The 12,441-nt window shown below is 40.5% G+C and overlaps 1 protein-coding gene across 1 annotated transcript in view; it reads left to right on the forward strand.

The window, feature by feature from the left end:
* Window positions 1-12,135, forward strand: part of LGR4 (leucine rich repeat containing G protein-coupled receptor 4) — an 80,759-nt gene extending 68,624 nt beyond the window's left edge. Inside the window, exons 13-18 of the mRNA XM_054068420.1 lie at window positions 376-447; window positions 1,255-1,326; window positions 1,603-1,728; window positions 4,013-4,134; window positions 4,747-4,821; window positions 7,882-12,135. Of these exons, the coding sequence (XP_053924395.1) occupies window positions 376-447; window positions 1,255-1,326; window positions 1,603-1,728; window positions 4,013-4,134; window positions 4,747-4,821; window positions 7,882-9,158 (1,744 nt within the window). The 3' untranslated portion in view covers window positions 9,159-12,135. The remainder of the gene's footprint in view (window positions 1-375; window positions 448-1,254; window positions 1,327-1,602; window positions 1,729-4,012; window positions 4,135-4,746; window positions 4,822-7,881) is intronic.
* The last annotated feature ends 306 nt before the right edge of the window (window positions 12,136-12,441 follow it).

Below are 12,441 nucleotides of genomic sequence, written 5' to 3' on the forward strand. Positions count from 1 at the left end.
GGGTTAGAATGTGCCTAAAGATTCTCTGCAGTATTCAGTAGATTTGTTTCAAATCTCAGTATGACTCTTCAGAGTTCACAAAGTGTTACTTTAAACATGGACAGCATTCTACCTTCACTTAACAGTCTCTTCTAAACTAAAATCAGTTGTGATTTGGGATTGGGCAGAGGTGCCACGAAAGCTCCATGGTTGTATTAACATGGCTAATGTGAAGTGCAGAGCAGATACCTAAACTGTTAGCCTAGAAGGAGAAACAAGAAAAATCTGGCCGTTGATAAGGCTAAATCTATGTATTAGCAGGCACTGAGCCATCCCTTCATGTGAAGTCAGCCCAGTTTGCCAATAAAGTTCTGTTTCTGTCTCTTCACTTTGCAGTTCCTTACAGCATAATCAAATCCATGAAATCACAGAGGATACCTTTCAAGGACTGTCCTCCCTTCGTATCCTGTAAGTGTACATTATTGCTTTTTATGTAAGAGTTAAACAAGATAATTTGTCTAATTCCCATGTAAACTGATGTCAGAGTGTGGTGTAACAAATCTGATTGACAGCAAAAGGCCAGGCATGCTGGATCCTAAGGTGAAGCAAACCATACACAAGACATACTAGCAGCAACCAGTTTCAGTCTCATTCTTTCTGTTTGCCATTTTGGGTTTTTATTTGGTAGTCTACTATTTTGCATTATATTATTACTACATTATTCCATTATATAGTATTTATTGGAGAGATCCTGTCTGTTTTCTGCAAGAGGAGCAGACCAGTAAACAAAATTATCCCCTTCCCTTCCCTTTCCAGCTGTATAAAGATTATATAGGACCGCTGGATTTTTTTCTGATAATTTCACAAATTAACAGGTGTTTTAAAAGGAATCTCATAACATAAGTCATTGTCTTCCCCCTACCCCTGCTGCTGTGCCCTGCCGCAGGTGTGGTTGTCCCTGAAGGAATCGTCCTGGCATTGTCAGCCTGGGAATAAGTGGTGCCAGAACCTCCTCTGCCTTTGGAGTGTGAGCTGAGCTGCTAGTACAAGGAAGGGGAAAGGGGACAGGAGGTGGATGCTGCTTTGGGGATGAGGGGAAGCAGGATACAGCTATTGCACCTCGATGACTGCATAGAGAGGGGAAATTGGAAGGTTGTTTGGTTTTTCTGTCAAAGGCATCGTGTATTTATCACCTTAGCTTTTTTTCTCAGTACAGTGGCAGTTACAAAGTTTTGACAAAACTGCTAAAATAACCTTATTTGGCATTCATTGCAGCGACCTCAGTAGAAATCATATCCGTCAGATCCACAAGGAAGCTTTCACTACTGTTGGAGCTATAGTTAACCTGTAAGTAGGCTATTTGGTGCAGCCACCTGCTCTCTCTGTCATTAAACTGCTGAGACAGTAATTTTTTTTAGCTTATAACTGGTGTTTGCCTATTGAATATTTTATCTCTGTGGATCACAGTGAGCTGAATGCATGCAGGGCAGACTTCTTGAAACTGCATGCATTTGCCAGACCTCAGTGTGAGCCTTCAAAAAGCCTTCCTACTCCAATGACGGGTACGCTGTAGGAGCGTCAAACTTACCTAGTTGTAATGCTGTCTTAATATTCACATTTCAGAGACCTAAGTTTCAATGAACTCACTTCTGTTCCAACTGAAGGACTGAGTGGACTGAGCCAGCTTAAACTTGCAGGCAATTCTGAGTTGAAAGAAGCTTTGGCAGCAAAGAACTTTGCAAAGCTCCGGTATGTTGGTAAATAATGTTGCAGAGCATTTTGCTTACTTTGACAGTAACAAGGAACATGTCAGTACATGAAGCCAGCTTAGATAATACTCATGACCAATAGTCAGTCCTGTAGGGCCTTAATGGTGGCATGTCTGAAAGGGCATCTAACTATTCTGGTATAGAAGCCATTTGCAGACAATTTTCTTGGAACCTTTTATGTTTTTCCTCCACTACTTCTTGGGCAGAGATCATCTGACTTTGGAGTAGTGGTTTGGGTGGATTACATTTGTTATTGAACTGAGCACATCTGTCATTCGAGGTGGGGAAGACAGGAACAGGTGTCTGATTCCATAATCACCAGGCTTTACACATGTGCTCTTTCTTCTTGGAGGCAAATTATAAGAGCAACAGTAAGCATTTAAATAGAAACCTGGTACTGATTTCAATGGGAAGTGGATCAGACGGCAATTAACTGCTTTGCATTTTCAAAGATCTTTCTGCATATGACTGTTTGAGTCCTCAAGAAGAAGTTTGAAATTGCTTCCTATATTGTCTGATGGAAAAAATGAAAAGGAAGATAGTATTAATTTGTCTAAGGCGAGCAAAGGAATCTGTGTCAAACAGACCTCAGCAGTCCTGTGGAAACAGCAGATCATAGAATCACTAGGTTGGAAAAGGCCACTAGGATCATTGAGTCCAACCATTTCTATCAACCACTAAACCATATCTCTGAGCGCCTCATCTCAAGACGGGCAGACGAGGTGCTCAGGGACATGGTTTAGTGGCAGATAGGAATGGTTGGACTTGATGATCCTAGAGGTCTTTTCCAACCTAGTGATTCTGTGATCTACCTGTCTTTTAAATACCTCCAGGGATGGTGACTCAACCACCTCCCTGGGCAGCCTCTGCCAGTGCACAATCACCCTTTCTGTGAAAAATTTTCTGATATCCAGCCCGAACCTCCCCTGGCGGAGCTTGAGGCCATTCCCCTTGTCCTGTCCCCTGACACTTGGGAGAAGAGCCCAGCTCCCTCCTCTCCACAACCTCCTTTCAGGTAGTTGTAGAGAGCAATAAGGTCTCCCCTCAGCCTCCTCTTCTCCAGGCTAAACACCCCCAGTTCCCTCATAAGACTTGTTCTCCAGCCCCTTCCCCAGCTTCGTGCTCCAGAGCCTCAACATCCTTCTTGTGGTGAGGGGTCCAGAACTGAACACAGGATTCGAGGTGCGGTCTCACCAGTGCCGAGTACAGAGGGAGAATAACCTCCCTGGACCTGCTGGTCACACCATATCTGATACAAGCCAAGATGCCATTGGCCTTCTTGGCCACCTGGGCACACTACTGGCTCATGTTCAGTTGGCTGTCAATCAACACCCCCAGGTCCTTCTCTTCCGTGCAGCTCTCCAGCCATTCTTCCCCCAGTCTGTAGCACTGTATAGGGTTGTTGTGCCCCAAGTGCAGGACCCGGCATTTGGCCTTGTTAAACCTCATGCCACTGGTCTCAGCCCAGCGATCCAGCCTGTTCAGGTCCCTTCGCAGAGCCTCCCGACCCTCCTGCAGATCGACACTCCCAGAGGTCAACCGGCAGATTGGGGTTTGGATTTTGATCTGTGTTTGAGAACTAATACATTGTGGAATCTGTTCCTCCTGAATACTTCGAAGAACAGAAATCAAGAACAACACTGCACATAGATGATGTTGTAGCCTTGAGTCAGAAAAATTAGCTTCTGTTCTGCTCTTATCTCATTGTTTACATCGATTTTTAGAACTCTGTATGCATCTGTACTACTTCTGTACCAGGATTAATAGTATGTACTATTGCTGTCAAACACACACAAAAAATATTAAAAACGAAATCGTATTTGGGGGCCACAAAATGAAGTAAGAGAACAAAAGATGTATCTTTTACATTGTGTTCACCTGGGAATTAATTTTCTTACAAAACATTTACTCTTTAATTAACTTAATTAGTTTTCAGTTTCATTTGTACAGCAATGCCCCAAACACTGATCAGAATTAGTTTTGTATCTGGAGTAGAGAGTAGTAAAGAAAGCTAAACGTCACAGAAGTGTCTTTGTCCAGCAGACAAGACTTGGATGCATCCCTTGTCCTTTATCTCAGTGCAAAAGTTCATCAGAAATCGTTGCAACTGATCCAATTTGAAACAGATTTTTATTAGTGACTGTGGAAAAAAGAGGCTTCAGTTTCAGTACTGAAGTGTGCCACTTAAGATTACTATCTACTAAAAATATTTAACTCAGGTTACAAAGGGTAACACTCTCTTTGTTGTTCCACCTGTATTTCAGGTCACTCTCTGTACCATATGCTTACCAGTGCTGTGCATTTTGGGGTTGTGATTCTTATTTAAACTCTAATGCTGAGGATTCCAGTCACCAAGATCAAAGTGCCTTGATGGATCGTGAGAAAGGTAAGTGTTTCATTGTACTAACCCAGCAGTATTAGTTTGAGCCAGACTAGACCGAATAATAGTGTATGGTTGTCTTTGAGTAAGGAAGTTTAGAAAATGTAAATCTTTATAGGGATATAAAAGCTGTCTCTGAAAGTGCTTAGCAGCTGCCTACAGACAAGCAGTGCCGTGTTCTTTCTAAATGTATACGATTTGCCTGTTTAAGAAAAAAAAAAATCAGTTTTTAAATAATTGTAAACTATCGGTGTTGGTTCTGTTGTTTTCTGCCAGAATGAGAATGTTTTATGGCTCTCAGTATTTTGACCTTCCTGTGAAGAAAGAGTTTGTCCTTCCAATGTCTACTTCAAGGCCCATAGATCTTTCTCTGGTGATGAAAGATATTGTTGCTTTGTTATAAAGCATTGTGAGTGGCTGGGCTGGGCAGTAGTAACTCAAATTTTTCTGCACTGAGTGTTTGACCTTACATGGCAAACCAGAATAGCTTTACTTATTAAAGACTTGAATGTTGGTGGAGAGTTAGGTCTTTGATCTTTCAAATCCTAGGCAGCTTCACTGAATTTTGCTTTATCTCTTCCTACAACTAACCTGTTTTTAATTTTCACTTGGACACAGCTGATGCAGATGTTCTAAAAAATGAGGAAAATGAGGAACTGGGACAGACTATTATTCACTGTACACCAGCAACAGGTAAATCTTATAATGTGCTTTAGCCACATTGTGAACTTCAGGCATAGTGTTATGCAAACAGCTGTCTGCAGAATGACACGTTTCATTCCTCGTAGTCATTCTGTACAGAAGATTAAATTCTACAATGCTTGGGTGAAACTTCATTTGATGTCAGTGTTGTTTTGGATGAGCAATCACAAAGATTTGGCTCAGCTTTAGACACATAGCACTATATTGGAGAACCATGCTAGGAAAAAACCCTGAAGTTTGTTGCCATAAGCAGAATACTAATTAGAAGACTAATACGTTTATTTGGCACTTATTGCGTTTAATGCACTGTCCCCTAATTCTGTGTACTTTTGCCAAAGAGATGTCTGTGGAGCAGACTGTATGGATGCTTATCTGTGTCAGTGAGGACTTAGCCTGTGCTTTGAAAGCGTAACTCGAACTGCTGTCATTGATTGTTTTAATGAAGCCTGATGTCTTTGTGGGGGAGAGGATGAGGAATGCTCACGTGATCTCTTCCCCAGACCTGCTATAGCAGCATTACTTGACAGCAGAGGGCTGTTACAGGTAGCTGGAGCAGGCAATAACACCTTAAACTACTACAGATACACGTGCAGTGAGTAGTCTTATTGGTATACCAGAGCTACTCCAATTCAGGCTCGAACAGTCCAGGAGTGTTGAAAGTCTTTGATCTTCCAAACAAATATTTTCATTATAGGCAGCTTCCTTGCTGTCCTTCTGCTTATCTTCCTCGAACTGCAAATTTCCACACATGATTCCGCTTAGCTCCTAAAACACTTTCTGTGATGCCTCCTACTACTTTGCCTTTGCCGTGGGCTCTCCAGAGGAGTCCTTCTATACATCTTGTACCCTCTTGTTTCATGAACAGGGCTACATAGATGCGGGGAACAGTGTGCTGCCACTGAAGTTATGTATGGATGAGCAGAGGTTTTCCAATTCTTGTTTCATTCTCTTCTCCTAAATTGGTATTTTACATCCATTAGGGAAATCTGTTTGCTCTCCCATCTTTTGGGTTAGCTCCAGCTTTAGTATACAGACTATCACAAAGATTTCTTGATCACAGCCAAAAATAGTTGTGGCCAGAAAGTCAAATATATTATTAATGGAGCTGTATGTGATCTGAGAATTAATTTGACCAATGCTACTTTGGGTTTGATCTCCTGTTCACAGAATGAAAATTCAGATGGTGTTACATGGGTTAAATCGTTAAAGCATTTAGCTCTCTCTTTTTGCCCATGCCAGGGAAGCTGTAGGTCTAAAAGGAATGAAGAGCTTGTTTTACAAGTTCACAATTTGCCTTACTTTTCACCAGTCCCTCCCATACTAACAACTTGTTTTCTATGCCATGCTGTCGTCTGGTCATAAGTAGGACACTCCACCCGCTGTGTAAGTTGTGAATCATCTCTCATCCTGTAGATCCACTTTTTGCTTTCCCTGATGGCAAGAATAGATTGCTGAACAGTGGCACTCAAGTAGTATAGCACTGAAAGTCGTGAAACTCATCCTTCTGACCATGGCTTAACCTCCAGAGGGCTGGAATATTAGCGGGAGAGGAGGGTAGCTTTTAACTCTAAGGATATTTAGACCTTGGGAGAAAGACGGCAAAGTGTGGTGGGTTTTGCTTCTCTAAAGATACCTCACTGTGCAGCTACTAGAAAACAGACTTCAAATTGATTTTTGGAAGCACAGCATCAACATTTTAAAACTTCTAAAGTAGGAAGATGTTTTTATTTTTAAGCAGATTCAGCTTAACAGGTATTGTTGTGTGATGTCAGTGTACCGTAAAAATAATTATTCTGGTGAGGATGTATTACCCAGGAATACCTGCAAAAAAAGCAGTTTTACTGCTGATTTAAGTGGTCTGATAACCCAGTTAGCACCACTGTTTGTTGCCCAGAATTGGAGCTTGCTCATTTAAACTAACAAAGTGATGATTCTTTGACTTGTCAGTTCAGTAACTTCTGGAAGTTGCTTTAGGCCTTGGGAGATTTTTGCCCCTGCATTTAATCATTCTCTGCAGTTGCTCCAGCCCGCATTAGGGATGGGCCGTACTTACCTTTCACCCACCTAAAGCGAGGGCAGGAGCTGCGCACAGCCAGAAGTCACGAGCTGAATCCGGCTCAGAAGCTCCAGCCCGAGGAAGCAACACACTCTGGCATTTTACTGCTGTGCCTTCAGCTCCCCAAGTGCCCGACTGCAGGGAGAGATCTCCAGCTATTGTGCTTCGGACAATTAGCAGTGCTAAATGGGGATGTAGGAGAGGTTAAACTCTTCTAATTGTTACTTAAAATCAGTAGCATTTCCCCATGGAATAAATAGCAATTAGAAGGATTAGAAGGGTAAGCAGAAGTAGTGACCTTTTTTCCTTGTCTTGCCTCATAATTAGTTTGCTTGTTGGACTATTTTTATTTAAGTTGTTTTAAGTGGCAAAAGAAGAAATATAATCTTTTTCCCTATATGACTTTCCAAGCTCACAGTGCCTTTCAGTGATGAGAGTGGGGGATAGAACTTGCTGTGAATTCCTGTCCCTATTAAAACTGATAAACTGAATTTGTTGGCTCTTCTACAAATGTTCCCTTGTGACCAAAAGTTACTCCGGAAGGCATGTTTGTGAATCAGTTTTTGAGAGAACACATTACTTGTAAAAAAATCCTTTCCCCTTGTAAGTTGGTTGTGAACATTTGCTTTTATTTTTTTTACCAACTTTTAAAATGAAGTATAAAATATAAAGAAAATGAAGAAGTATTTAGGTGGCACTAATAAAAGCTATTTTGAGTCGCTAAAAAGTAATTAAGTTTGTTTAGCTACCTTGTTTATGCAATGTATTCTCAAGTGACAATTCATCGCAGTAATTATTATTTCAGGCATAATTAATTAGTAAATAGCTTCAGCAGAATAGTTTACTTTCAACTGACCTATTTAGCAGTCCAGCTGTGTACTCTATTCATGGATTAATGAGGAGTGCTTTTGTAATACCTTTTGAAAATCTTGCTTGTTAAGAGCCAATGTTTTCCCTAAACTGGTTGTCCTTCTGTTTTTTTTTTTTCCTTCTAGGTGCTTTTAAGCCTTGTGAATATTTATTGGGCAGCTGGATGATTCGACTTACTGTCTGGTTTATTTTTTTGGTTGCTTTGTTCTTCAACCTGCTGGTCATATTAACAATATTTGCATCCTGTACTCCGTTGCCATCACCCAAACTATTTATAGGCCTGATTTCTGTCTCTAACTTATTTATGGGAGTCTATACTGGTATTTTAACTTTCTTGGATGCTGTCTCTTGGGGAAGATTTGCTGAATTTGGCATATGGTGGGAGACTGGCAGTGGTTGCAGAGTTGCTGGGTTTCTTGCAGTCTTTTCGTCAGAAAGTGCCATTTTTTTCCTGATGTTGGCAGCTGTTGAACGGAGCTTCTCTGCGAAGGAGATCATTAAAAAAGGGAAAAGCAATCACCAAAAACAGTTCCAGATTGCAGCAGTTTTTGCTTTCCTGTGTGCTGTGGTAGCAGGATGCCTACCACTTTTTTATAAAGCGGAGTACTCAGCATCGCCCCTTTGCTTGCCCTTCCCCACTGGAGAAACACCTTCATTAGGCTTCACAGTAACTTTAGTGCTCCTGAATTCATTAGCATTTTTGCTAATGGCTGTTATCTACACTAAACTGTATTGCAACTTGGAGAAAGAGGACCTCTCTGAAAACTCACAGTCCAGCATGATTAAGCATGTCGCTTGGCTGATCTTCACAAACTGCATCTTCTTCTGCCCCGTTGCGTTTTTCTCATTTGCGCCCTTGATCACTGCGATTTCTATCAGCCCTGAAATCATGAAGTCCGTTACTTTGATATTTTTCCCGTTACCGGCTTGCCTGAATCCAGTTCTGTATGTGTTCTTCAACCCAAAGTTCAAGGAAGACTGGAAGCTGCTCAGGCGCCATTTGACCAGGAAGAACGGAGCGGTAGCAATTGCCGTCAACACTCAAGGGGGCTGTGTGACGCAGGACTTTTATTACGACTGTGGCATCTACACACATTTGCAGGGTAACATCGCTGTGTGTGAATGTTGCGAATCGCTCCTTTTGTCCAAGCCCGTGCCCTGTAAACATTTAATAAAATCACACAGCTGCCCGGCGCTGGCAGTGGTGCCTTGCCAAAGGCCGGATGGCTACTGGTCGGACTGTGGCACCCAGTCAGCCCATTCTGACTATGCGGATGAGGATGACTCTTTTGTGTCGGACAGCTCAGACCAAGTGCAGGCCTGCGGGCGTGCATGTTTCTACCAAAGCCGAGGATTCCCTTTGGTTCGTTATGCCTACAATATACCAAGAATTAAAGACTGAAAGGCTTTTAGCCATCAGCTGTTCTAATAGAGGTATAATGCTTCATAGACTGTTGCCTGTTTTGACCTTTCAAGCAGGAAGCACTTTTGTAGTTGTCGTTTAATGTCATTTGTAAAGAAGGGAAGTGGGCAGTAACTTCTTGAGCCATACATGTGAAAATAACTAAAGAAATAAATCAATCGCCCTGACTGTAAATAATTGGTAAATCAGTTTTGTTACCCAGTATTTTTATTCTTTCCACGCAGTAGTGGTTTCTTTTATACAGTTTTTTACATGCTAATGGTGTGTTTCCACGTTGTACTCCAGTTGTACTTTGCTTCTGCTGTTGGCGAGGTAAGTTGATTCTGCCAAAGCAAAATATAAAGGACAACTGTTAAATAGTAAAGAAATTATTTTTAAATGTGACTTTTCTATAATTAAGCAAAAGAACTCTCATGCTAGCTTTGTATAGTGTATTCAACATTGAATCTCAGGATGAATTTTACTGCAGGGCCAAAAAAGGGATTAATTCTCCCATACGTAACTGTGACAGCAATATAGGAATACCATGTTTGGTTTGTATTTTAAGCCAGCGTTCAGTTTTAAAAAAGACTTTGTAACAATAAAACTCTTGTAATCCACAGTATCTGTAGACTATGAAATAAGTGTATTAACAGCTGTCAGGAATAATAGGGTTGAAGACATTTTCCCAGAGAGATGACACATTACTTCAGGTGAACCACAGCAGCTTTCTTCATTGTTATGCAGTTGGGTCACACTGTGAGAAGGAATATTCATGCATCAGGGGGTGTTAGCAGTGCTGTCGATGTAAACAGCTCATGTCTTAGTAGAAAGACTGGCTAATACTGTGCAGCCTGCTGAATGTTACAGCAACTCAGTAATATCTATGAATACACCGAGATTTAGCAAGTAGAAGGAAAACAGAAAGTGATTTTGCAATAAAACAAAAGGATTTTTACAAATTATTTTACTGAGAGTGAAGTACACTGTGCAAAGGCACTGATTTTCATGTAAATCAGTGTAAATATTTTTAAAGTATTCAAGTCCTGAGACTGAAATGATTTAACTACAATCAGTGATCCATTTTATCGATTTAGTTTGAAAATATGATTGATATAAAGTTATGAATGCATGATTAAGTAATTATGTATGCTTCTTGAACAATACGCTAAATCAAGAGCAAATCCACTGCCATCCCAGTTACTCCAGAGACATTCTTGTTAAGATTTAAATCTAGATTGCTGTTTTAAGAATTAAACTGTATATACTGTTCATACAATGAATTTTTATCTTTGTATTGTAAATTATTTGATAGAACACATGATGGGAAATGTGGCTTCAGTTCAATTTGTTAATTAAAGCTACCTCCTAAACAATAGTGGCTGCCAGTAGCAGAATGTTTAAAAAGTGGTTTATATACTTTTTGCATTGTAAATAGACCTGGTTGTATATTGTCACTGTAATAAAAACAGAATCCTTGTATATCAAAATCATGTAGTTTGTACAAAGTATGGGAGGATTATTTACTGTATGCTGTTAATTTTGTAAGCCAAAATATTCACATGTAAAAACAAAGGAGAAGAACACCAACCCAGAGTTGTTAATTCTTATACTTACACTCATGAATATTACATCTGCAATTAGCATGGAATGTTACACTGAAAGCAAATAAAGGGTACATGAATATTGATTGTTATTTATCTCGATTTGTCAAAGTGGAGGCTGAAGAAAATGGTGCTCATGTAAAATTATTGAGCATAAATAATGTCATCTGCTCTCCATTACACATGGTGAGAGTTTGGGAAACAACTGCCAGAAAAATAAGAAAGTTGCCAATTTACAAATGAATTTATGAGCTCCTGACTAATGCCGACTCTTGGCGTGCAAAAGGTTAAAACCTTCAGAGAAGTGTTTGCCCTTTTAAAAAGCAATCTTTTTATTAAAGATATTATTACGTACTGCGTTTGAGTTGAAATGTTTTTACTATGACTTGGGGAGTCGTAGAGATGATTATTTTGGTTTTGATACTATTTCTGTGCTGAGAGTTGCAGGGCGGAGTTTCAGGCCCTGGTTTTGTTTGAGTCCCAGTCTGTTCCACACTCCCTCGATGGCCACCCCATCACAGGTAATGGAAATACTTTAACAAGAATACTTCTCAAAAAGGACAATAAATGTCATACATGGTAGAGAAGGAAATCCAGCCATCGAGCTTCCAGAAAGCCCATTGTATTTTCAAACAATGTTGAATATGGATTTATTTCTTCTTCTGTTTTACAAATGAGTCTTCATTGAAATGCTGTTAAAACAGTCAGATGTGATTGGATTGCAGTTCTAATATTTCATTGTATATTAATATGTTTTTTGGAGTTAAGAGTTATGCTTATGGTTAACTTTTAATGTCGTCAGCCCAGTTCTTTTCCAACAAACGTAGGTGTTATGTGCTGGTAGAGGTGAAAGAGGACAGGCACTAACTACTAAAATCAACTCGTCAAGAAGTAGTGCTGCAAAACTTGCCTGTCTCAACATCACCACGTCTGACACCGCTGGATGATCACATAAGGAGAACCCAGAGAAATCCAGCCACCAGGTATTTAGTGCCTCCTTTGTTGTGTCTTTGCTGTACAAGTTGGTCACAGTAACAGGGCATAATGTAATGTTTGAATGTTCACAGCCACAATAGGAAAAGAATTGCTGAGAACTTGTTCCCACTTCGGAAGTGGTGTCGAGTACATGGAGGCAACTTGCCTCGAAGTTGTGCTGTGAGAGGAAAGTGGAGGGGTTTTCCAGTTACCTTTGTACAAGTGGCTTTCAGAGCTGTCACCCAGGCAGGCAAAGCTTCCTAATTTCAGGTTTGAGACTCAAACATCTGAAACCTCACACGTTACACCTTTGTAAGGGTCCCTGACAAATAAGTCCTTGATTCTCTAGAGTCTAAAGCTAGCTGAAACTGTTTTTACAGTGACAATGCCACAAGCCTTGCTTCTAAACCCTTCTAAACAACTATTGTACTTACTTCCAACACTGAATTTAGCCAACAAAGATATTTGCTGTTGACTTTAAATAAAGGAAAGCTTACAACAAGGAGAGCATTCTTTTGTTGTTGCTTTGTTTCCTTGTCCTCTGCTGTTGTGAGGAAGCAGCTTTCTGCAGGAGGGCAGGGTTACAAACAAAATTGCCAAAGTTGTTGCTACGGTATTCCCTACTTTTCCCCTGTTAAGAGTAATTTCTTACAGACAGCCGTTTCCCTGCTCTATGGCAGCGTGCTGGTGAGATCTCTTAATTT

This window comes from Cuculus canorus, chromosome 5 (genome assembly GCF_017976375.1).
Source record: "Cuculus canorus isolate bCucCan1 chromosome 5, bCucCan1.pri, whole genome shotgun sequence".
In the NCBI taxonomy this organism is placed as follows: Eukaryota; Metazoa; Chordata; class Aves; order Cuculiformes; family Cuculidae; genus Cuculus; species Cuculus canorus.